Source organism: Centruroides vittatus, unplaced genomic scaffold, assembly GCF_030686945.1.
Source record: "Centruroides vittatus isolate TY-2023 unplaced genomic scaffold, ASM3068694v2 contig_817, whole genome shotgun sequence".
Lineage (NCBI taxonomy): Eukaryota > Metazoa > Arthropoda > Arachnida > Scorpiones > Buthidae > Centruroides > Centruroides vittatus.
The window spans coordinates 3,023,362-3,050,755 of NW_027122532.1; the positions used below are offsets into that span (position 1 = coordinate 3,023,362).

The 27,394-nt window shown below is 33.7% G+C and overlaps 2 protein-coding genes across 2 annotated transcripts in view; one reads left to right on the forward strand and one right to left on the reverse strand.

Annotated features, from left to right (window-relative positions):
• Positions 1 to 27,394, reverse strand: part of LOC136982276 (spectrin alpha chain-like) — a 90,688-nt gene that overhangs the window by 59,440 nt on the left and 3,854 nt on the right. The window contains 12 exon segments of the mRNA XM_067278753.1: positions 203 to 313; positions 8,303 to 8,440; positions 8,520 to 8,602; positions 8,605 to 8,620; positions 12,934 to 13,107; positions 13,202 to 13,318; positions 15,532 to 15,676; positions 15,948 to 16,039; positions 16,109 to 16,213; positions 16,335 to 16,418; positions 16,653 to 16,793; positions 16,879 to 17,255. Of these exon segments, the coding sequence (XP_067134854.1) occupies positions 203 to 313; positions 8,303 to 8,440; positions 8,520 to 8,602; positions 8,605 to 8,620; positions 12,934 to 13,107; positions 13,202 to 13,318; positions 15,532 to 15,676; positions 15,948 to 16,039; positions 16,109 to 16,213; positions 16,335 to 16,418; positions 16,653 to 16,793; positions 16,879 to 17,247 (1,575 nt within the window). The 5' untranslated portion in view covers positions 17,248 to 17,255.
• On the forward strand, positions 11,292 to 12,122 carry LOC136982197 (zinc finger BED domain-containing protein 4-like). The gene has a single exon (XM_067278630.1). It carries the CDS (start codon positions 11,292 to 11,294, stop codon positions 12,120 to 12,122), a length of 831 nt encoding a protein of 276 aa, XP_067134731.1.

Sequence of the window (27,394 nt, forward strand, 5' to 3'; positions counted from 1 at the left end):
ATAATTATGGTTTTATAAAAATGCTTAAAATTTGTTTAAAATTTATTAATTCTTATTCAAGATGATATCAATGCATTCCATTTAAAAGAATTCATGTTTTTTAGTTTAAATTAATGACATTAATTACATTGTCTAAAAATAGCTCCAATATTTATAAATGAATTCTTTTTTAATTATTATTAGAGAGAAAAAAATCTCTCACCTTGATTTTTTCTTCTTGTGCAGCTAATGATTTTTCAAAATCTTCATGTTTTTTAATTAATGCTTCAACTGAATCCAAAGAATCTCCAAGATCTTCATTAGCAAGGAAAGCCTTATATTTTAAAAAAATTAATTAAACATATGCCTCTTACAATACATACATTTTTAAGTTTATTATATTATTATTTATTTTAGAAAGTATGAAACTTTTACATTTTATTATAGTCAAATTACTTATCATTAATTTTAGAAAACAATAAATAAAAAAATTAAGAACAAAAATTTACATTAAAATGTTTCTAAAATAAAATAATTAAAATATTAGACAAAGTCTTACAATTCATTTTACAAAGCTGAATACAGGGCCATCTTTTTAAATTTTTTTCTTTGTGGACACATGTCAATGATCAGAATAAATATGATCCTTAACATGCCCACAAAGAAAAAAGTTCAAAGAGATGATGTCAGGTGATCAGGCAGACTAAGAAATGAGACCCTAACAATATAGACCAGGAGTAGCCAACAAGTCGATCGCAAAGCCAATTTTCATCGATCGCTTGCGATGTCTTGACTTAATGTGTTACGCTTGTAACCAAACGCAACACTCAAATGCAACAGTATGCATGCAGTTTTGACTGGACTCATAGAAAAATACAGCCATTTAGCTTGAATATTTGGTACTGTCATGCGGTAGCTTCTTTTCTTTAGTATGAACAATATTATTATTATTACTCAATATTGTTTATCTACAGTGACAATGCTGAGTTTCAATTTTTTTCAGTTTAAAATGTAAGTACCTTTTTCTTTATGTTTTAAATCAAATTGTGACTTTTCTTATATATCTGTTTACTTCATAAGTGAGCGTTCTCATCAACAGAACTGCAGTCAATAATTATTTCCCCTTCTAACCGATGCTCGTGTTTTTTCGAGTTGATTACATAGCATTAAATAAAAAACGGGCATTTGGGCCATCAAAAATTTTTTTATTTATTTTCAGATGTTTTTTAAGTCTCCAAATTTTGTAGCTAATTTGTAAAAAATCTGTAGTTAATTTGAATTAATAAATATTGTTAATAATTACTCACATTGTTTTAATTTCCCTGGACATGAGTTTTTTGGCCTGTTAAATAATTATGTTATTTATACATACATACATACATACATACATAGGGGGAAGATATGGCCTTACTGAAAGCATAGCCATAAGAAGGAAAAGAGGGGGAGATAGAGGAGGAGAGTAGGGGTTAGGGAGGGGATGGAGGTAGAAAGGGAAGGGAGAGAAAAGATGGTGAAGAGGGGAGAGTGGGATCATCTGAGGCCTTACATGGATTCCGTAAATTTACACAAAAGAAAATATACATACAAATATAATACAATTACATGAGTACACAGAACATGGGTAAGTGATCCCGACAAAAGACCGTCTGTGAAAAGAGGGTCACAAAACAAAAAGTAATTACAGAAGACGCCCTGAGTTACATATGGGTAGAAGAGGGCGGTGTGATTAACTAAAAATTTTAATGTTTTTAACAAACTTAAGAAGTCCGCTGTACAGTTGCTTATTGCTGACCACAATGTCTGGAGTGCAGGGCCATGGGACATTTTCTTGGAGCGCCGTACTTATTAAGTTCCGCCTTTCGGTATTGTAGAGCGGGCACTCAAACAAGATATGGTGGCTGTCTTCCCAGACCACCGGAGAGCAGGCACAGTAGCCCGTCGTTTTGTTTAAGAAACGGGCTAGATAGCTGTTCATATTACCGTGGCCGGTAATAAGTTGAGTCAATTCGTAGTTAGGTATAAAATGAGAGAGTTTTGTCCTGTTAACAATGGATGGCAGAAAACTGTAGGTAGTCCTGCCTGTATCTCCCGAGTCCCAGCGCTGTTGCCAGCGCTGAATAGCCAAATCATGAATCTGGTTGGTGATCCAGCTATAGGGGATTTTAGCGTAGGAGTACTTACTGAGGTTGATGGCAGCCTTTTTGGCAAGGAGGTCAGCCTGGTCATTCCCGGTGACACCCGAATGACCCTTGACCCAAGTGAGGGTAATATGGACGTGTTGAAGATCGTTGAGGGTGGTAATTATGTCCTTTATAATTGGAAGCTTGATGTTCAGTTTCTTGATTTGATGCAGGACCACACGACTGTCCGTGTTAATGGTGACATTCTTGTGTAAGAAGGAGCCGATGTTATTTTTAATATAGGTAATGGCCTTTAGAACCGCCAGCGACTCTGCTTGATTATTAGTACAATAGTTCTCAAGTCTAAAGTACTGCTGGTAGAGCCTTTTATTATTTCTGTCATACACCACGACTGAGCCGCCAGTGCCGTGTTCAGAATGGGACCCGTCGGTGAAAATGTTGGTGCTGTTGTTATTCAGAGGGGGGGTCTTTAATGAAGATGTTGTAATTGGGATCTTTAGCAGGGTGATAGTGGCAGTCTATATAATTGATGTCAAGCCCATTAGTTGCAATTAAATCCAGGAGACGGGGAATATGGTCACCCTCCACAAAAGGGGCTATCTTTTTATTCAGTTGCTGAATGGTGAGTTCAGTCTTAACATACCTCCTGATGTTGTGGAGGAGATAGCGCTCCATGATATAGAGGTCGATCGGAAGGATGTTAGAGATGGTAAGAAGTCCGTCCGTAGGGGCCGTTTTATAGGCCTTTGTAATAAAGAGGGTAGCCAACCTTTGGAGGGAAAGCAGCTTCCTTCTGGTGTGCGTTGTAACCACCCTGTGGCCCCAGACCTCACAGCCATACGCAGCAATCTGTTGGGTCACAGCAGTGTAGACAATCCTCCTAGCTTTATAACCCAACCCCCATTTATTCCTAGCGATTGATGCTAGTGCATGCGTGGCCGTAGCTGCCTTTTCATAGGCACGAAAGACATGCTCTTTCCAGAGAAGCTTATTATCGATGGTAACACCCAGATAGTTTATGGCGGTAGTATGTTTTAATTTGTATGCATTTATCTTGACAGAAGGTGGCTTCTGGAGAGGGTTACCTTTAGGGAAGAGGATAGTGTTACATTTTTTATAGTTAATTTTCAACTTCACCTCATCAGTCCACTCCTGCACCCTGGTTAATAATTCAGTCATGTTAGCTTGTAAGGTCTCCTGGTTAGTATGCGACATCATGATAATGGTGTCATCCGCATACCCCTGGATGACTGTATTGAGGGGTTTGTCCTCCTGAATCTTCAAGAGCCCATTATAAAGAATATTCCATAGCAGGGGGCCCGACCTAGAGCCTTGGGGGCATCCCCTGCTAATGGGCCTGTTGTATATCAATCTGTCCCCATAGTGATAAGCAGCGCTGCGGTTGGAGAGGTAGCTGGATGTAATTTTATAGATGTTATTGGGACAATTGGTGTTACCCAGATGATAAAGGATCATTGGCCACCACGCGTGGTCAAAGGCGCCATTAAAGTCAACAGATACGAGAAGGGTATGCCTTCCTTCAGATTTTGCCGAAGTGATGTAATCCACCAGATTATCGAGGGCGTTCACAGTCCCTTTACCTTTGGTGAATCCGAATTGGAGGGGGTGAAAATATTTGTTAACAAGCAGGTGATGGTTGATTCTGTTGGCGACGAGTGCATCGAGGGTTTTTCCCAGAAATGACAGCAGTGAGATCGGCCTAAAGTCCGTTGGTGTTTGCGGAGTCCTCCCCTGGCCCTTGGGGTTTAATTTAACCGAAGCACACTTCCATGCAGTTGGGAAGTACCCAATCTCTAAACATTTGTTAAAGAGAACATGGAAGGAGGTGGGAATAGCATCGAAGGCCTCTTTGGCCATTCTCCATGTTATAAAATCTGGACCTGGGGCCTTATTCCTTTTAATCCTGTTGAACTCCTTTAGGATTTCAGTGGCCGAAAATGGGGTGTCGTTGTGATCGGTCCTGTAATTTAGCACCTTATCCCTGATGGTCTTGTGGTGCTCAGTGTCATCAGCAGGGATGTCATGAGGGAAAAGCTCGTCCATGATGTGCTGGCAAGTCTCAAGCGCAGAGGTGGTGAACGAGCCCTGCCCAGTCGAGATGGTGGGGGGGAGACAGCTGGCCTTACCCTTCCTGCAAATTGTATAATAGGGAACAGACCAAGGATTATCTTTACATCTGGTGGTACAGAAGGTTTTCCACGATCTGGACCTACTGTTGTTAATAAGTTGCTTATACTCTCTGTAGCACTCCCGATATTCAGTTCTTTTCTGCTCTTTTATGTATGGGTCTGTTTCTTTCCTGTACTTCCTCTTGCATCTTCTAACCGCTTTCCTTTTATTCCGCAACTCAGCACTCCACCAGGGGGCGTGGACTCTGTTTACCGTAACTTCTGTTGAAAGGTGATAGGCCTCGTGGATATCATGTGTAAGCTTGAGAATAGTATCATCAAGTTCTTTGACAGTGTTGAGGTTTATTATAGCTGGAGGCCGCCACAAATTAGCAAGACATAATTTGAATTGGTTCCAGTCAGTCCTGTTCTTAATTTTGTAATTATTTTTGACCCTGCTGTCTTCTATGCTGGTGAGGATGTAGGAGTGGTCGCTGGCCGAGACCATATCCAGCGTATTGCAGCCGATAGCCTTATTAAGAAGATGTGAGTTACCCAAACACACGTCGACCCAACTTTCCCCCGTACTTGCGGAGAAAGTGGGCAGAGGGCTCTCATTCAATGAGGCGAGGTCATGGGTGGCCATAAATTCACAAAGGAGGTACCCCCGCGGATCCTCTACCGGGCTATGCCAGAGGGGGGATTTCGCGTTGAAGTCTCCTAGCAGAAGAATCAAATGATCACGAAGACTGACAATGGTCTCGTCCAGCAGCATAAGGGCTTCACGTAGGTCACCGTCTGGTGGGCAGTAAAAGGAGATGATGAATAGAGTTTCTTGAGAGGTGTCCACACTGATGGTTGTAAAGTATTTAGATGAGTGCTGGGTGAAGAGGTGAGCCATAAGATTTTTGTTGTAAATAACTACGCCGGTTTTGGGAGCATTATCTTGGTGCATCGTAGTAAAAACACTACCCGGGCCTAACATAGCAATATGGTTCTTGTAGGTGTATGGTTCCTGGATGGCCAGGATATCAATGTTAAGGTCGTGCACCATCTGGACGGCTTCTGACGAGGCCGCCTTAGAGCGCTGAAGGTTGAACTGGAGAATGTTAATGCCGTTTTTGTAGCTCTGGTGAGCTGGAGGATGTATGTTATGATCCATGGAGAGGGAGAAAACAGAAGAGGAGCAGGCAGGTTAGCCAAACCAATTATTGGTATTGGATCAGCCTGATTTGATTTTCCTTATATCTTTTCAGGATCAGGCAGCCTTTATCAAAGGCGTTATGCTCAATGGGTAATTGTTTGTTCTCTGGGGCGTTTTTATTATGTTTTTTGCAGTTAATGCACTACGGATCCCTTTTTAGGTTCGGACATTCTTTAAACCTATGCCCTCTAGTGCAGTGAGTGCATCGTTGTTTTTCAGAGCAGCGGAGAGAAGTGTGCCCAAATCCTGCACAGTTAAAACATCGTATTATATCAATATAATCGTCAACGCGGATGGAACACCATCCCAGATATAGTCTGCCTTCTTGCATGATAATGTTTCTTACATCTGGTCTCACACTTAGAATTATGTGTCTGGTGGAGTCGTCGTGGCGTGGGTGAAAGCTGTGTACTATCCGGGTAGTGTCCCTAAACTCGTCCTCAGTAGCAGATCCCACCAGATGTGTATTCTGTTCGTAAATTTCAGACAGGAGGTCCTCCTCCTTAACACCACTTGGGATGTTATATAATATAACCTTCGGGGATCTCTTGTTTCTCTCCATCACCTTTACTCTACCTTTAAGTGCATCTTGGGATTTAACTGCATGAATGAATTTTTGTAGGTCGCCATCTTCGTGCATTTGGATTTTTAAATCTCCGCTTGGGAGAGGCCGAATATTTTTGATTTTAACTCCTAGTCTCTTCGGGTCCACACGAGACTGTAAAAGATCCAGAGTCTCTTCCGGAATGGGTTCTGGCTCGTCCTCTTTACGTATAGCTGTGACTATGACTTCATGTTGTAAATTTTTTGGGTTTGTAACCCCCTCAAGGACAGCTGACTTGGCAGCTATTAACTTGGTGGTGTTGCTGGCTGGAGTTGATCTGCGTCGCACAACAGCAGCATAAGAGGCATCCTGAGGTTTATGAGAGAGCCCAGAAAGGGCCTGCACCTGTTCCCTAAGTTCGCGGACCATCCCAAGGATTTGATTTGCAGCCGCATGCATACGAGTGGCTGCCTCTCTAGCAGCAGTCCTGGCTTTAGCTTTAACTGATACACTTGAATCTGTTGGGATGCTTTCCATGATTATGATCAATTGATTATTAATTGTCGAGATTAGATTATCCTCAATAGTACATTGACTCGTCCCTAGCGAGGGGGCGCATTCCTCCGTTGAGGTGCCCATCACAGCACACTAAATATAGAAGGGGAGGTGGGAAGACACAGGACAGTTCGCCAGCAGATGACAAAACCGAGTGTCTGGACGACAATCGAAAAACGCGAACTGGACGACAATCGAAAAACGCCGAACAGCTGACAACACGCCGAGCAGCTACACTCGGCCGAAACACGTGTATGAACAGTTCTTTGTTTATAAAAACCGTTAAATCGAAGCGATGAAATATCGGAATATAACACAAATTACACCAGATGTAGACTAGAGTGGGATAATTAAAATCTGGTTACAGAATCCCCGATAATATAACAGGGGGGGCAATGTTACCCGAACAAAGAACAAACATAAAAACCTTTATAATTTTTGATCCGTTGGTCGTATCAAAAAAGTAAGAACTCTTACGTGATCCTTGTAATTTCCGGTGTCCAACGATATATAATTTACCACTGTGTCCAACGAAAATCCTGAGAAATCACGATCGATTCGCGGAGCACATATACCAACACGTCCACGGCAATTGACAGTCATCAAGACTAGTTATTTATACATAGTTAGATTTACGGGGTGTTTCAGTACAAGGTGCACTCCCGTGAGCTATTGATAGATTAACAAAAAATAAATCTAAAAATCTTATATCATTCTTCCATGATAAATTTTCCTGGCTCCCACCAAAAACAATTGCAAAAGTGAAATCTTAAAATCAAATTATCAGCCATACTGTGCATTTTTATAACAACTTTTTCATATTTATGAACAAATAGTACCACAACTTATACATTGCAATTGATAAAAAAAATTAAATTATATTTTAAGTTACTAAAAATCTATCTTGAAAAAATTTCAAAAAATTGACTTGTTTAGGTATGGCCTGTACGGAATGAACTTGTAGCTGCAAATATCAAGAATTAGGTCTGAAAATTTATTTTATTTATGAGCCTATATCTCAAAAACTTAATAAGTAATTTAAAAAATAAAAAATAGTTTTGAACATATATTTTGCTTATCTATCCATAGCTTGTGGAAGTGCACCTTGTACTAAACACAATGTATAAACGTAGTATGTATTTCACATCTCCCCCTTCCCACTTAGACTATGTCTATGACAACAAGTCAATCGCAACACATTTTTAAGATAAAAAGTAAATCTTATGTACACAAAAGTTGGCCACCCCTGATATAGACCATGTGGAGGTGGAGGTCCAGATCACCAAGCATATGTATATGAAACCTGGAACCAACATTCTCCAACACATTTTATTCACATATCTGAACAAATGGATTTTACAGAACAGTTTAAAACTAAACATCTAAGGGAAATGCATTTTTATATATAAATTAATCAAAGCTATTTGAATCAAATCATTAATAGCATATGATGCAAATAGAGCAACACACATCACAAGAATTATAGAAAGATTTAATATTAAAAAATAAATGTAATAGACATTTTCATATTCATCTGTCCAGATATATACAGATTTCACATCTAAAGTCTTTCTTTTAAGATTTTGATTTTTAAATTCATATTTAAAATTTACTGGTTTCATAATATACATTTTAATATATGATTTTCACGTAAAAGATTTATTCTTTGTAAATCAACTATGTACAAATATGAATTTAGATATCTTATTTTAAATATCTTTTTCTTGCAAATATGTTAATTTAAATTTACCTCTTGTTTTGCCATCCAAGTATCAGCTTGTTCAGTATCACGGTAGAAAAGTTGTAAATCCATACACTGCTCGTACAGAATACGACGTTCCTCCCACATGGACAGTAAGGATTGTTTCTCATTGTTCAATATTAATAACTGAAAAATCGATATATTGTGCAATAAATATATTATTTTTCAATATAAAAAAACATATATTTAATGTATAAAATCAAACCTTTTCTTTAACTTCAGTTGTTGCATAATGATCTTCATCTAATAGCATTTGTCCAGCATCAGTAGTGGCTCTGAAACTATCTTTCTAGCATCAATTTCACCCTATTAATGTAATAAAAAATTTGTTTACCAAAATTAGTAAAGTTATGAAGATCATTTTGAAAATATCAAAGCTTTAAAACATGCATACACTTCAAAAATCAGTTTTTAGACAAAATTATCTTCAAAACAAGCAGGCAATTCTTATTTATAGATATTGATTATTGACATTACTATGAAATCTATCAATCAATTTTTCCTCCTTTGTATAGACCAATTCATTTAATATATTAATTATACAGTAGAAGAGTATAATTATATTTAATGTAAATTTTATATAAAATAATTCCAAATAATAAAGCTTTAGTAAATTTTAATGTTGCAACGAATAGTGTATTCAGCCAGAGGCCGAATAGCCAAATATTCAGCCAAACTATTTGGCTTGATTAACGCACATATGAAAATTTGCGTGCAAACCGCATTATGGCAAGGATCAGATTTACAGGGTGCTTTCTATTGGCCTGCTGTCACTACGCTTCGCCAATTGCATTAATTCTTGACAGTTGTAGCAGACAGACATGAGTGTCATGGCAGTATGTGATAAGTGATGATATCAAATATGGATAACAATGAAATGACCTACACATGTAAATAACAGAAAAAGAACAGAGAAGGACCACAAAGTGAAAATGTGAAAATAAATATGAAATTGAGTTGTTAACATAATTGAACAAGTTGAGGCAGCTTATTGGCATAAAATTCGCAACCATCAATGCCAAATAATTGTTCTCATAGACTTTGGAAAGCTAAATGCTTGTAATGAAAGTCACTTAGCATGCACGAACAAAAGCCTGGGGCCGTTCAGGCTACCAAGCTGTCTCAAATCTGTGAAATCATAACTGTGACTTATACAGACGTCCTGTCTGTCTCTTTTCGCCATTATCACCAGCCAGGCTATGAGTCACGTAATTGTAAAATGGGAAAGCTACGATGGAAAAGTGATGAATCAAAAGTATTGTGTGTGCACATTATGATGTATGCATAGGCATACGTGGACTAGAGCGATAGAGGAAAGAGAAAGGGAAGAGCAAAGATAAACACTTAAACAGAAGGATAGGCAGGGTCAGACCCTCAGATGTGCAACAATTCTCAAATGAATAGGTGTGTACTTGTGCTGATCTTTGTAATTATAAATTGTGAATATGTGTGACTAATATTATTTTGTTTTTTATTTTGTGCAGGTTATAAATTATAAACAAATATAAACAAACAACACTAACCCGATAACATTAAATCTAAATACCAACAACTGCCAAATCATATTGGGCTATTTACAGCTATTACATAAATTATAAACCAATTTGGCACTAGAGTTAGACATTAGGCACCATCTCATATTAAGTTTAATAATTATAATTTAATTAATTAATTAAAATAATTTAGACTACTGGAAATGCATCTGCACGGTAAGCAGGAGTTGCAGGTTTGAGTCCCGCTCCAGGCTGATATTTTCTTCCAGTAAGTCTAAATTGTTTAAATTAATTAAATTATAATTATTAAACTTAATATGAGATGGTAACTAACTTCTACCTCTACTGCCGAATTGGTTTATAATTTATGTAATAGCCATAAATAGCCTGATATGATTCGGCAGTTGTTGGTATTTAGATATAAGTTATAACTTATAAGTTATTTTATTTGCAATTGATCTTTTTAAAAGGTTTGTGACTTTGAAACAGTATGATGAGTAAAATAAGGTCTTCAGTTTGGATTTACTTTGAAGAAAATGAAGATTCGCATAATGTGCAGTGCAAACTATGTGGTACAAAAATTTTCGTGGCGGTACGGGGGAAAAAAGCTTCAATATAGGGTTTGATAAATCATTTAAATAACAAGCACAAGGAGGAGTATCAGAAGATACATAAATCTATCTCAACAAAAGAAAATGCAGCGGATGATGTCATTCCCTGTTCAAGTAAGTCCATGAAGGAATTAACCCTTTACGATTGCCAAGAAAAAACAAAAAAGTGGGATATAAATGACCCTCAGGCTGTGAAATACCATTATCTGATTGCCAAAATGATAGCGATTGATAATAAACCAGTGAACATAGTTGAATGATCTGGTTTTAAAAGATTGTTAAATGAGACCCTGCCAAGATATGCCATACCGAGTAAACCATACTTTTCAGATAAAATAATTTCGGAACTTTATGAAAAAGTAGTAACAAAGATAAAAAAAAACTTGAAGACACAGATTATATATCAGTCACTACCGACATGTGGACGTGCTTACAAAACTATGTCAGTTTCCTCAGTTTCACTGCACACTGGCGTGACAGCGATTTTAACTTTGCTGCACTTTGAAAGGCAACATACTGCACAAAATATAGCAAATGCTCTGCAAGAAATACTGAGCTGATGGGAATGCCCTTTATCAAAAATTCACATCATTGTTAATGACAATGGGTGCAATATTGTTAAGGCTGTCAGTGAGGCTGAAATGAATTCTGCATGTTGCTTCATACATACACTACAGTTAGTAATCAAAGACTCTCTCAAACTTCAACCAGAGGTCAAAGAAACTATTGTTGTGGGACAAAGAATAGTAACCTACTTTAATCATTCGAATACTGCACAAGAAAAACTGAAAAAATTCAGGAAGAGCTGGGAATAACCAAGCATAATTTAGTGCAAGATATAACAACACAGTAGAATTCTATAGTACCTTTTATATGTTAGAAAGGCTTCTTGAACAAAAACAAGCTATTTCCCTCTTTCTAACTGATACGGCAAACATATCTAATCTGACTGCAGAGCAGTGGGAGATTGTAGACCAATTACTAAAATTATTAAAGCCATTTGAAGAGATAACAAAAATTACTAGCTCAAACTACTACTGCTTATCTGAAATTATTCCCCATGTTACTCTCAACTGCTACTGCAACAAGGCTGTGTCTTCTGACCTTGCACCTAAATTAAAGTCTATGGTGATTGCCATGCAACAAGAGATAAAACAAGGTTTTTCACAGATTGACAATAATAAAAACTACCCAATATCAACTTTGTTAGATCCAAGGTTTAAGACAAATTTCTTCACGAACCAACTGCAAAAAGAAAGAGCCCAGCAGTACATTCTGCTTGATTTAGTTTCAGACTATGATACCAGCAGCAATGAAAGCATGCGTTCTTCTCCTGTGCAGTCTAAACGTAAAAGAACCGATGAGCCTGGACAAAGCATTCGCACATCTTTCTGGGAGTGCTATGACGAAGTAGTTGCCGAGAACTTCACTGACGATGACAACAAAGTCGGAATAGCTTCGACTTCAAAGAACACCATAGCAGGTGACCATGATAAGTCCTTCAGCATGAAAACTTTAAAGAGAAACAACGATCCATTTGCCTGGTGGGCTACACATAAATCTAAATTTTCCCAATGTTTAGTCAAACTGGCTGCTAAGTACTTATCAGCTCCTGCAAGCAGTGTATATTCAGAGAGGCTTTTTAGTGAAGCAGGAAACATATACAAAGAAAAGAGAAACAGACTTCTTCCCAAAAATTGTTGATTTTCTGCACCATAACCTACCACTTATTAACTTCAGTTATGATAAATAATTTTGTACAATGAAACAAAAAAGTTAATTTAATTTTCAAGTTTATAATAAGGGATGATTTCATAAAAACGCTTTACAGATCATTAATTTCTCTTTTCCACATTTTATGACCTAAGGTTTCGATCTAATGTGCCCACACAGTAAAAATTTTCATACAAATTTTTTACCCTTTTTCACCCCTTTAGGGTTGAATTTCGTAAAATCTTTTCTTAGCACACCTAAACTCTACAAAAGGAACACACCCTCAAATTTTTAAGTTTCTAGTACCAGTTGTTTTGGCTCTGTGTTAATTATCCTATCAGGACTTGTTCTTCTATATACGAGTATATAGATGACTAAGCTATATAATAAATAAGTAGTTTTTATTTGATTTGTTACCTTTTTTTGATCTCTTAAAAAATAACTTAGTTATATTACTTTTCCTTTGATCTTTTAACTAAATAAGCAGAAAATTGTACTTTCTCAAACTTGAAATGTATGTTCAGCAATAATAAAAGTTACCAAAATGATTAATTTACTGTGTTTTTGTTATTTCTTACTCCTGTTTTTAGGTATTCAGTATTCAGCCAAATAGTAATTAAATACTTGGTATTCGGCCAAATAGCGAAAAACAGGCCAAATACCAAGTAGTAACTGAATATTCGTTGCATAACTAGTACATTTGAATAGTCATAGATGTCTAAAGCAAGAAGTTTTAATAAATTTATAAACTATTCTAAATTGAAAAGTTTAACAATTATTATTCAAAATATTTTTTACTTACTTTATGTTCTTGATGACGTTCTAGTAAGGCTTCTGCACCTGCAACATCTTTGGCTAATTCATCTGCAGATATAATTGTTTTCATATCATGAATCCACGATACCAAATCTCGGAAGTCGGCCAAGAATCTATGAAGTAAATAGGATTCGTCGAGACGATGACGACGTTCTTGTGCCTACATTTAAAGTTTTACATGTAAACAATCAAAATTTTAAAAGGAAATAATAAACTTCTCAGAAAAATATTATATATATACTAAAAGTCAAAACCTTAGTTTTTAACATTTCCCAATTTGAAACAATTTCTGCATGTTTATTTTGAATCTGTTCAGCATGGTCTTCATGAAGATTACAAAGTCTATCAGCTTCTTGACCTAGAGTCATAACCTAAAATATAATTTACATTTGTATTACTAAAATTTCATGTTAACATATCTGATTAATGGCATATTATAAATGTAAAATAAAACACACACAACTTATAAAATTTTTATAATCTCGTGGGGTAATTTTACATAGTTGTTCCAAATTTTTAGAAAGATATCTTTATTTCAAATCTTATAAACAAAAAGGAAATTTTGTTGGTTTATGCATAATTGTGTCTGTATGAGCCTTTACAGGCTTGTTTGTGTTCGAATTTGCAGTGTAGTTAAATTTTGTCTTCTTTTCTTGACTTTTGTTCAGAAAATCTATCTAATCTTCTCATTTATACACTTTCCTACAAACTTGTTGCATTGTATTTTATGGAAAAGTTTGCAAAAGTCCAGAAATTTCTTTCAAAATTACCATAAAAATTTATTATACTAAATGAATCTGTGATGTCACTACTTATAGATCAATCTATCACCAAAATAACACATTTAATTTCACCTTTGGTTACTTACATTATGAAAATAAAAAATTAAAAGAACAGTTTAATTATTAAAAACAAGTGATCAAAATAATATTGGAGGAGCTAAAATTGGCTATTGTGGTAGTACTGTTTAATTGATTATTGTTCTTTTACCCAAATATTTGTAATTTACTTTATAGCTCCTGACAAAACCTAATGATGCACTAATATTTTGAAAGCATTTAAAGAAATCATCTTATTTCCCCATCTACTTTCAAGTTTCTTTCAAATATAAATATTGCCTTTTAAAATATAGCACTTAAAATTGTTTTGTTACAGACTGTTCTACTAAAAATTATTTGCCTCACCATTTGTGAGGAATATTTTTTTTTCATCTTTTGCAAATATTTCTGTAAAATATGATAGAACAAGTCTGTACAAAAATAAAACATAATTGGCTTTATTAAAAGAGAATTAAAAAAAACTAACAATAGTAGCAGTATTAACGAATCATTAATAAAACAATTAAATCTAGTTTTAAGTAGTTTTATTATAAAGTCCAATGCACCTATCCATACTAAAAATATCTGGCATAATTCATACTTACTAAAAATATTGAAAACAAATGTTTTCAACAATTTTTAAATCATCATCTTCAGGTTAAAACCAGTCAAACATCAACATGAAAATTCAAATGTCACTTTAAAAACACATGGAACAATTATTTCACTGGTTGGATAAAATGCCAATGTGAATAATGACAATTATTATTATTTTTTTTAAGTAATAAGATTTAATTAATAGTTGTGCTTCAAAAATAGACCTCCATGCTTTAAAGGTTTACTACTTCTGTTCTCTGTTTATACACAATGAAAATGCAATATATTCTTATATTTTACAAATTATAAATTTATGGTGGCAATTTTAATATCATTTTGTCATTACAGTCATTAAGGTGTTTGGAAGACAAGAAAACTGTAAAAAATTACTGCTTTTCTTCCTTGCAGTAATCAGAGAAAAAATATGAATACAAAAAAAAGAAATCTATCTATTCTAGTGCACAGTTGAAACAGTTAATGATTAAATTGCAAAATAACTGAAATTTATTCTGTTTTGTTTGCATCTCAAGATAAAGCACAGTATCTTTGAAACAATTGAAACAAAGTGGGAGATAAAACAATTTAACTAAGACTTCAGCAAAACTAATCATTGAAAAATGTTAAGCATTTATGCAGTGCCATCCTTAAATATACTAAAATTTTTATTTAATTTTTTTTATATATATAAAACAAAAATTAAACATGCAATGGTAAATTTAATTTAATATTTGTTTTTCATATCAATTTTAAAAATATTTGTTCAAATTTTAAAATGTTTCACAATAATACACCTGGTACAAAAGGCCATAATTATTAATTTACATATAAAAAAATTATTAACCAGAAAAATATGAAAATTTATTTGCAAAATAAATAATTTTTTTTATCAGAAATACTTCTTGTACAGTTGTATAATGTATAATCATTAAAATTTATATATATGGGAAAGAATGCATAATAAATTCAAGAAAAAGATTTTTCTTTGATAATCTAAAATATTTTCATTGACAACACAAATTAATTCCAATAATTATTTAAAATGAAAACTTATAGAACAAAGAAGCTTAACTTAGATAAAATAAAATATTTTATCTAAGTTTTAATTTTTACATATTTGTAATTTGTACAAATTAAAAAAGAAAACTAATAATGTATTCATAAATAATTACTTTATCTTCTAAAGCAGCTAAATCTCTCTCGATGCCTTCGTGTTTACGCTGCAAAGTCTGAACACTGACCAGATCTCTTCCATAATCATCTGATGAAAGAACAACATCTTTTTCAGTGATCCATGCAATTGTTTCGTCTGCATCTCTAGAATAAAATAAATATTTGTAAAATATTATTTAACTATTTTATTTTCACAATTTCTTAAAGCAGAATAAAAAATCCTATGAAAAGAAATTAATTTATTTTAAAATTATTGTTTACTTAAAAAGTCAAAATTTGAAACATTTATTTCCTATTACAATGGTACAAATTGCAAGGTCATACAATAAATTTTACTTTAAACTAAAAAATAATTTAACTGTAATCATTGATAATCATAATTGATCAAAATTATGAAAAATTTAATTAATTTTACCTATTAAATCTCTGGATTTCATGTGCACCAAATAATTTTTCTTGTCTTAATAGTGTTAAGGCTTTAAGTCTTTGCCATGCATCATTTAATTCCTAAAATAAAATAAAAAAATTAAAATAACTTCAATATCAACTATCTGAAGTCATTAAAAACATTCGTACCTCTTTTCGTTTTAGAATAGTTTCTTTTTCAGGATGATCCTCATTTATCAATTTATCTGCTTGTTCATTAACTTCAGTCACTCTGAATTCCTGGCTAGCCATATCCTAAGATTATTTTTAAAAAAATAAATAAAAGTTTATGAAAGTTATAGATACTTTTGTTTAACAGTTTTACATTATTTGTTTAAAGCTGATAACAATTATACTGAATTTATTTAAGAAATACCTTTTGAAATTCGTCAAATTTACGTTGCAATACTTCAACGTGTTCTAAATCCAATCCAAATTCATCCGTAACAACAAAAGCTTCCTGTGGTAAAATTAAATATATTTTATGAACTTGTTACTACATGTTTTATTGAATAAATAAATATTCATAAAAATTGTATTTCTATGTAAACTTTGTGAATTCTCTGTAAATTTGCTAATACTAAAATATTACAGAGAATTTAATTAAATAAAATTAAATTAAATTTTCATATAAAATAATTTAAAATATATTTAATTAGTCGAAAGCAAATAAAATATTTATGCTAATTTGTACCTTATCATTAATCCAGAACATTACTTCGTCACACTGTCGTAAAAACTGAACGAGCACAAGAGCCTGTTGTAATTTCAAACCTTTGTCGGCCAGGCGAGTTAATAATAATTTCCACAGGCGATGTAATTCGTCGAGACGATGCTAAGTCACAAAGTAAATAGGTGAATAAATTATTGTGTTTTCATAAAATTATTTATTTATAAAGTTTATACATTTATAAACTTACTTTAATGGTTTCGGAAGCAAAATGTCCTTGATTAATCATTTCTAAACCAGTATTATCCAGAACCACTATAGCATTGCTATGAGCGGCGACTTCGGCTTCGAAAGCTTGATGTTTCTGGATTTTGGCCTGAAGGTTTGTGGGATCTTTGTAACTCTCGTCTGAAGCAGCTTGAAGTTTTTCATATATCCACGATTCCAATTCATCTGCATCTCTTTTAAAGTACTGAAAGCGACGAGAATCTTCGAGCTTGTCTCTCTTTGAACGTGCGGCAGCTTTAAACTGTGAGTATCGGTCGAGAACAGCTTCTCTTCTATCTTGAATGTCTTCAACAGAGTCGAGAACTTTGATTTCTCTAACTTGAACGTCCATCTTTAAATCTGCAAATAAATTTAAGAAAATTTAATAAAAATTAATTAAGCAAAAGAATTTTAAATCATTAATTTTGCAGAATATTTGAAAACCAAATGTTAAAATAATTAATTTGAACGAAAATCACAAATTATTTAGCTCTTTCATATATTTATACTGTAACAAAATTAATTTTTTTATCATAAAATCCATAGTTTAATTTCAAAATGTTCTGTTATAACTGCCGTTAAAAAACAGCAAAATGAGAAATTGTATTCACTATACTAATTGTATACCTGTATGCACTAGGCTACATCCTACGTGGCAACGTCCAGCAACCATAGGCAGAAAGAATCTTTGTATGCACTTCCAGCTGGCAAGTGACCCGTCTGGAGTGGACCAGTGTTGTTTACAAAATGATGGAGAGATGACTTTGTTAAATGCTTGCCATGGAAAAGTTTTCTGCATTGTATTACCAAAACTACTTATAGGCAAAAGACACACGATATTTATAAGAAATGCTGTCAGTTCGGTGAATATCGCCACTTGTATCATGAAATAAAAGATGATCCATCGTTTCTTCTTTGGAAGTGTAAGCAGTGGAAGCAATGATGATAGCTACTTCCTGTATGCACATGTAGAAGTGTCATCTGGTGGTAGTGGCATGCAAAATGTGGTTACTCCAGACATGCATATTTTCTTGTACTGATTTGTCTGCTCCACTAAGTAGTGCATTCACACCTATGGTCACTGGATGCTGCCACTTAGGACATACCCTTACATATGCAGCATATGAAAGTTGTTATTTGATTTATGACTGCTTTAGCAATATTTCTCCATTCCACATTGTAAAGTTATGTATTAGTTTCTTTTATCTCTATTACGAGCAGCTCTTTATTTTAGTTCTGATTGGTGAGATCTTGAGAATCACTGATTCTCAAGATCTCACCAATACAAGTAAATGGGTTATATGTAACTCTATGTTAGTAAATTTTGTTGGAAAAAGTTACATAATATTGACAATATTGTGTCAAATTTGAAAACCCAATGCCAATTATGAGTTAGTGGTCATGGATTAGACTGAAATGTAAAAATCTAGTCTAGCCAAAGGGTAGCAGGAAGATCAGATGTGTGCTGTAAGATACAGAAGCCCTAGAAGTTCTGACCGAGAAAATCAAACAGACTCTCAAAAAAGCAGAGTTTGATTCTTGATAGAAGGAAATGTCAGGAAAAGTTACACCTAAAGTGAGGCCTATCTTGTCAGAAAATATTGTCTACATTTTCAGCGTCAGTGACATATTTTTCTGGAAGGTCGGTAAGCGGTACTGCCGACGATGGGGATCCAAAGAAGGCAGGCAAAAGACAGCTCCTCAACTGATCCCAAGTCCAATGTCAGATTGGTCAAAGATAACTAATCTAATCCTATAAAATGGTAGACATTGAGCAAAGAAGCACTGAATTTAGTTTTGGATGGCTTTCTTCATACCTTAGAGCCTTAGAGAAGACTCAACCTTCATAAAAACTATAAAAAAAACAAGTGCAGATGAAAACTTTCAGTGTAGGCATTATTTCCTATTTTCACTAAAACAAAGCATCAGATGTCTAGTCTACAACAGACATTACTGGAAATTTGTAATGCAAATATATATTGACAATCAACAAACAAAACAAACGTACTACACCTTTTAAGTATCCAGTAGGAAGTTTTATTAGAATAAAAACGTTTTCGGCCGCATTAATCAGCCTTCGTCAGTTAACAAATATCAAAAAAGAACAAAATTCGAAATTACAAAAAAACAGCGTTCGAAATTTTTTATTTAAAAACGTTTATTAAAAACGTTTTTATTCTAATAAAATTTCCTACTGGATACTTAAAAGGTGTAGTACGTTTGTTTTACAGTCCAGTAAACGTTTCTCTTTTAAACAAAACAAATTTATTTATTTTCAAGAAGGCCTAATTAAATACAAAAAAATGAATTTGATGACAAATAGGGTAGACTGGGATAATTATAAATCCCATCCTGTTGTTATACAGCACAATTTGAAAATCTGATGCATACTCTGGTGCAAGGGATGCTTTTATTAAGGTTTTTATTATGGTCCTTGGCCTGTGTTTAAAATTTTATTTTGTTTTTTATTTCAGGATTAGGGATGCCATCTACAAATACGAGCACTAACATCATTAGCAAGATTCTGTACCATATTTTTGTATTAATTAGTAAAACAGTTCAGTCAGGTGGACCTTTTATCTCTCTACCATTAATTAATTGTGTACCATCCAAACTGCAAAATTCAGCATTTAAAATTACCCCACATCACAAGCAGTATGGGTAATTTTAAATGGTACTTAGAAATATAAATTTGATGGTATTTATGGCCTATTTAACCGCTAGCACCCAACAGAGACTTTTATTTCGGGATGCCTCATACATACAAGAAGAAATCTCTTATAAATTTAATATTTTCTCTCTAGTTAAATAAAAAGTATCTTTTGTTCTTTGTTACTTCATCTTGTTAAGCATAGAAATATATGTGAAAATACAATTAGGGAAGTTAAACAATAGTAATTGGATTTTCACACATAGACCTACTTTTGATAATTCACAAATCAAATTCTTGTTGGCAAGAGTCTGAAAGCTAAAAGCATAAAAAGAAAAATCCAACATGCTATCTTTTTGTTTAACTAGAGACAAAATATTAAATTTATAACTGATGTGAAATAAAAACAAAAAGTATTTTATTCAGTTAAATTTAATATGTTATTTTTTATACATATCAAAAAAGCAAACAAAAGGAAAACAGAAGCCAAGTCAAGAACTGCAGGTGTCACTGACCACACCATGATGTAGTTGGCCTTCAGCTTTTCAGACAAACTATGTAATTACATACATATTTTTTCAAGTTTTCTTTTCATATATTTTGCCTATTTGTGCGAACAGCTGCTTAAAAAGGCCGTAGTTACACGATTACGATCGACAACCATACATGATCTACATTAATAGTTACCAATTTTATTAAAAAGTGCACACAGAAACTTGTGACCATCCCTTATAAGTCTAATTTTTATAGGCTGAAATCAAAAAAGCTTTGTATCAAATTATTTCATTTGAGCATATTCTGACATATATCAACATCAAGTTTGTATGCTTCTCAACTGTTTTGTGAAATAAAATTGCCCAATTTTGTTCATTTTGCATCTCAAAGATTTATGTTTATGAACAATTTCCCACGCATCACAGATATGTAGAGTTCTAAACACAAAAATAAGAGATTTACAATTGTCCCTCAGTATTTACAGTCACCCCACTTTGATAATGTAATTGTAAATGCAGATTTTTTTAAACTTATTTTTATTGTCTCTACTAATACAGCCTAGTAGGGATAATTGCAGATATACAAGTGATTAGTATTAGTACGGTAACAAAGCTAATAAAATAAGAAATAACCATCTGTGTATTGTGCTTTTTCAAATTGCCTAAAATTGTAAATACAGTACAATCTTGGTAATCTGACATATACGGGACCGGACTGTCTGACACATATATAGTGTCAGATTATTGGAAGTAAAATGAATTTGGTGGTTTAAACATTCAGAAAGAAAACATTTGTTTATTTCCATGATATTATTAATACATTGTATTAAGTTAGATAACTGATTGAAACATCTGAGCACACTGTCGTTGCTGGTAATCTGTATTGCCAAGTTGATAGATTACCACTAACTTTACAAATTTAACATGTGGAGCTAAAGCAAGAATATATTAGGCATTTTTCCAAACTGGATGCTTTCTAAGGATGTAAGCTGACTTTTTTCAATGTAGCTAGCTACATTGAAAAAAGTCAGCTAAAGCAAGTGTGTGTAAGCTTAGCTGGGTCAGACAAACAAAAGAAAACATGGCCACAGATTGGAAATCCATTATTTTCGGTGATAAAAAGAAATTTAATTTGAATGGTCTTGATGGCTTTAATTATTTAAAAAAAAAAAAAAAAGCCTAAGACTGTATTGCTGGCAGATAGCAGGTGATGAAGTTATAGTCAGGGATGGCTTTTCTGAAAAGAAACCAAAATGTCAATAGCTATATTTACTTATTATCAGTTTTTATTATATAAAGCTCCTTTTCCTGCAGGGGAAAAATGAACTTTTTATCTTATCCATATTGTGTATATGACCAAACAAGTCTACTTCAAGGAATGGAAAATCAATATTTTGATTTCCCATTCCATGACTGGAGAGCATTCTACACTTAAATCCCATTGAAACTTCAGAAGCATCCTTGTATAGTTATTATATTAACACCAGAATGGAGCATTTTGAAAATATTTTGTAACTAAAGGAGAAAAATTAGCAATTAGCACTCTTCAAAAGCTGATCAGATCAATGCCTAATCATATTTACAACCTCTTTAAAAGTGATGGAAGAATGATGAACTATTAAGTTAATTTTCATTAATAAGTTTTAATGCCTGTCCCTAAAGTTTTTAGCCAAGAATAGTCATCATATTAATTTTTTGCATTTAATTACTTAAATAAAATGTTTGTTTCTTGACATCAATACTTATTTGCATTTTATTACTATATTATGTTAACATTTGACAGACATCTGATGCTTAGTTTTATTAAAAATAGGAAATAATGCCTATCACTAAAGTTCTGAGTTGCACTGTATCTCAGGTTGCAAGCCACATTCTTCCTGACTGAATCTGGATGTTCACTGACACCAGCAATGGGTAACAGCACTGATAAACTTACTATAGTGTTTCAGAATTTTAATTAAAAATATTCAAATGATTTATTCTCATTATAAATAGAGATCAATAATATGAAAGTCCCATATTGAAAACAGAAAAATTAGTAGAATCTGTTCCAATTCATTTTCCACTTATTCTCTGTATCATGATTTAGTGGAATACTGAGAAGAAACCAGTACACTCAAACCTGTTTTTGTGCAGTCTTTTTTAGTGCGATTTTTTATTTGTGCAATTTTTTTTGTGCAGTATACCAATTTGATTGAAATTCATATACTGCACAAAAAAAGACCGCACAAAAACAGGTTTGAGAGTTTACTAAACCTAAATACTGAGAAGAATTTTGTCAATTATAGCACTAACTACAACCATTTGTTGTTTAACTATTCTTTTATAAGTGTCAGAAGCATTCAAACTGTGGTATTGATAATCACTTTTATGAATAATATGAATAGCAATGGAATCAAACATCCTCGAACAAATTAAATGCAATCAATCACACAAGACCAGACGACCATTCTGAAGCTATTCTATTTTACTGACTCCAGAAAATATTGTTACACTTGAAAAAATAGGCAACAAGAAATGACAAGAAGAGAATTAACAAACTGAATCAATACAAATAAATTATAGAGAATATTTTGAATGTAGGCAGAAAGCAAAATGTTTTAAAACAGTCAATCTAATCTTGAAGAATCATATACAACTCTATGGAAATTAATGTAATCCATGCTTCTATGTATACAGTGTACACATAAATCAAAAAACTTGCATAAATGTTTATCATTATTTTGATGTCTTCATGACTAAGCTTACAAGGGAATGTGGCAACTTTTAATCACCAATTTTGACGAAATTTTGTGGATATGTAGTATTTACTTGTACTTAAACTCTACCAAAGCCACAGGACCCACTATTCGGGCAATCTCAAAAAAATTGGAATAAAAATTTTTATAAGATCATTAATATCAATATGAAAGACCAATTCACAAAAGAGCAGCACGATGCAATTGGTTAAGGCAGTGGTTTCTAAACTTTCTGTATCTATGCCTCCCTTTTTTATAAAAAAATTTTTTGCACACTCCTCAATTTTCACAACAATTTAATTTCATAAATACTGTCCTTATAATTTATTTAATGGCCTACAAAACAATATACCTTATTAAATAAAGTATATTATTTGCTGGGGTTTGAGTCTTGTTGAAATGTTTCAGCAAGAATGTGGAAGGATTTTTAGCCTCCAAAGAAAAAGGAAGACAAACAATAGAAAATTAAATTGAGGTTCTACTATATTTCTAATAGAAAACAATATTCTATGCATTTATTTTTTTTAAATCTAGTACAGGGATTTCCCGACCTTGTGCCATGGCGCTATTTACATGCACCCATGTGAAAGTGTTGAAATAATGAAAAAAATTCGAGCAAATCCTTTATCACAGATTGTTTAAAGCCCCCGTAGAAAAGGACGAATCTTCCCAAGCTGACCTTATCTTAAATACAGATAAGATGGTTAAGTGAATGCAAAGCACTTGGCCAATTTTTTGATCTTTTGGAAGAGAGAAAAAAAGTCAAACAATTGAACAATTAGATAACCTACAATGGTTGATGGACTTGGCTTTTTAACAGACATATGTGAAAAATTGAACAGTTTAAACCTGAATCTCCAGGGAAAAAATAAACATTTAGCTGAAATGATTAGCTCTATAAAAGCATTAAGAGCCAAAAAACAGTTTTGGATAGATAATTTCAAAAAATTCTCTTGTACACTGATGAAAGTGACCGAAGATAATTTTGACCTAACATTATTTCTCATCTTGAAATACTTTTCGAACAATTTGAAAGTAGATTCTAGCAATTTACCATTATCAAACCTGCGGCTACATTTTTTATAAATAGTGAAGATCCTTCTTACTCGTCACGAGATCTTTACGAATGTTCCGTCTCGAGTTGTTCTTTATGACTCGAGAATGTCCGTTAGATGGTTCGAGGAAAGCTACACCTCCACACTCAACAAGTAGTTATATACAGTTTATTTACACTACAAATATTTACAAGGTCTGTACAATGTTCAACAACATTACATACGCTACTGTAACAAAGCTGTGATGCCGCACGTCGACTTGTCTGTCCGGGGAACTCAAGTCGCTTTTCCGGAGATGGCTCAACCGCGTAGCCGTCCGTCTCTACACTAACCTTTTTCCGGAGGACTTTCCAAGAGCTCTCTCTATACTCTCCACGCTCTCTCTATACACCTCAAAGGCTTACCTAGTGTCAGAGATCACCACGTATCCGGTCTCTCGCCCTTTCTCCACGTTTTTCTCGCCACCCTACCAATTTAAGGGATCCTGCTACTACCTCCTGCGACCAATCAGTTCCTTCCCTTTCTTAGAGCTTTCAAAGACGTCCGCCCTATTTCCCGCCGACGTAGCTTACATTTGCGTCCGTGCTTTATTTACATTTTTTTTTCCCAAGCCGGCCGGCACGTGGCCAACACATGACCCTTAAGCGGAGACGCTACTCCTTTGATCCTTCCGGCCGTTTATGGCCCCAGCTCCAGGTGGGACTAATTATCTCTGTCGTGCGGCTTTTCGACTCAGGACGCTAAAAGCGACCTTTACATAAATCCTTTTTTGTAAACTACACTTTGTAACTGTACTTTGATTGTGGACATTTTGTATCCCAAATTCTTTGCTACCTTTTGGATTCTATTAATTTCTTTTTTCCGGTCTAGTACACTGGTGCAGTATAAGAAGGCCGTTTTGATGAGAGCCTTAAATGCAGATAGCTTATACTTAAACGAGTCTTTCGACCATGCCGGTATGTATAAAGGAGCGTGTGTTGGTTTCAAATATACTGTCGTTTGTATGTTTCCTAGCTTAAATTCCATGTTAATATCCAAGAAATGGATGTTTCTTCAGCTTTTTTGTTCTAATTTTAGTTTCAAACCATGTTCATTGTCGTTGATTGCAGTCAAGAAATCGTTAATGCATTGGTCATCTTTCCAAATTATTAAATCATCATAAACATATCGTTTGTATATAACGATGCTATCTGCGAAATCTTCGATGATGTTCTTTTCCAACTTTCTTATTACTAGTTCACATAGGAGTCCAGACATAGGACTTCCCATGGGGACTCCTTTTTTTTTGTTTATATATTACTCCATTAAATTTAAAAAAGGAATGAAAACAAATTAGATCTGCCAAATCTTGTAGGTTTTCCATGAATTTCTCCACCTCTTGATTTTGTTGTATCAAAAATTCAATTAATTCTTTGAAGCACAATGTTAAATTTATGGAGGGGTACAAACTTTCAAAGTCCATTACAGTTCCTATTTCATCGTTCATTAAATTTAAGTTTTGTATTGTTCTTATTAGTTCATTTGGATCCTGGGTCACAAAACCATTATCTTCCATTTTTTCTTTTATGTATTGCTTTAATCATTTTTCCAGAGTGTATGTTGGTGTGTTACATTTTTCTACCACAGGTCTGAGTTCTTTGTTCTCTTTGTGTGTTTTTGCGAATGCGAATATCCTTGGCATCTGTGGATTGGGGTTATGTGTTCTTTTTAGGAAGGTTAAGATGGATGAAAGTGGAACTTTTTCAATCTTTCTAACTTTTTTATCTGTGCTTGAGATTATTCTTTCATCCACGATACCACATTCAGTTTTTTTGATATACTCCTCCATAGCTGTATTGTATCGTTTTCTTTCCATAATAACCATTTGTTTTGTTTTGTCCGCTTTAGTTAATACTAACTGATTCTTAAACAAGAATCAATTGGTATTAACTAAAGAAATGATAAAGACAAAATTGGAATGGAGGAACAAGCGGGTGTATACAGTATACCGTATGAGAACCAACAATTAGGAATTGATAAAGAATATATAGGAGTGACAAGAAGAAGCCTCAAAGTATGGGTAAAGGAACATAAATATAGTGTGAGTAAGGGACTCAACAGCACGAGTTTGGCGAGTATGGCACAGGCAGACGGAGCGGTAGTCAAATGGAATGAAGCAAAGATAGTTAAAACAAGACATTCACCGTCCATCACAGTGGAAACGGAAAAAATAGAAATTTACAAAAGTAAAATGAGGGACAGATGCTTAAACTCAAAAGATGCAAATGCATTACCATCGGCTTGGAAGTACAAAATTGAAGAGTATGGGTTTTGATAATCCATAAAAATATGGGCTAGAGTTTATAGGAATTAGTATTCACAATTAATTAATCTGGATGTAAAATTTTTTGTTATTATTCAGTATTTTATTATTTATTTTTACTTTTTACTTTATGTTTTTGTTTTTTCGTTAATTTGCAATGCATTTTGAGAGTATGTTAATCCATTAACTTAAAATGCAAATTCAAATAAATTCGAAGGTTACCATTTCGAACAAGAAATGTAAAGCCTGAAGATGGCCTATTATAGTAGGCTGAAAACGTTTGAAATAAAACAATAAGCTCAGCGAATATAAATCAGGTGTGTTTATTTATTAATTGATTTAAACAGTGCTGAGAAGGAGATAGATAGATAGATATTTACACTTGTCTTTGTTTTTATGGACCATTGGAGCTTGGAAAAAAACAGCCTACATATATTACTGTAATTATGTTAATTATTATCTAAAGAGTTGACAACATGCATTAATTAATAGAGTAACCACCTGAGTTACATCTACCATTTGCATTCAAACATTTTGTCATCTACTACCACTAAGAAACACCGTAAACAAACATGGCACTCCACGGCAGAGAAGATGTTTTGTGTTCTGCAGTTTGCAAAGTTAGAATCACTCGTCGTGAGTAATCTGCAGGAGCTGTAGAGAGCGTGGAAACATTCTGAGTGTTGGATGGACATGTGCCATGTAAAATGACGTTATACATTGAGAAATTGTAAAGGGCAAATACGAAACTTGAACAGTTTTCCAATGTTTTAATGTACACGAAAACATTCTCTGATGATAATTAAAATAGAAAAGCCACAGAATATATGAACTTGATAGAGCACAGATACATATGAGTATTTAATTGTTAACAAATTTAAAAAATAAAGGTAAAAATAATAAATGAAAAAGACTGTTTAAGGTAACTGAAAATATGATTTATAAAGAACATTGCCAGTTTTTATTTCAAATTGTTGTTGATCCAATTACAACTAGAACATACAGCATGGATAGTAAAGTCCTTATTCATTGACACGTACGAGCAATGCACAACATATGACACACAGTAACAAACAGTGGTGCACCCAGGGATGGGCCAAGGGGCCCTGGCACCTCCCGAAGTAAAAGAAAAAGAAACACTAGAAAACTTCCCAAAAAATATTTTCCTACGTAAAATTTATTGTTTTGTTGTGTGTTCTATTTCTATACTACTTATGACTCAGCAGTCAAACAAAATGGAAATTTTATTGAATTCGCATT

Bases quoted from the DNA above. Each gene is read 5' to 3' on its own strand.
- LOC136982197 (XM_067278630.1), top strand. From the start codon at position 11,292: ATGTTAGAAAGGCTTCTTGAACAAAAACAAGCTATTTCCCTCTTTCTA.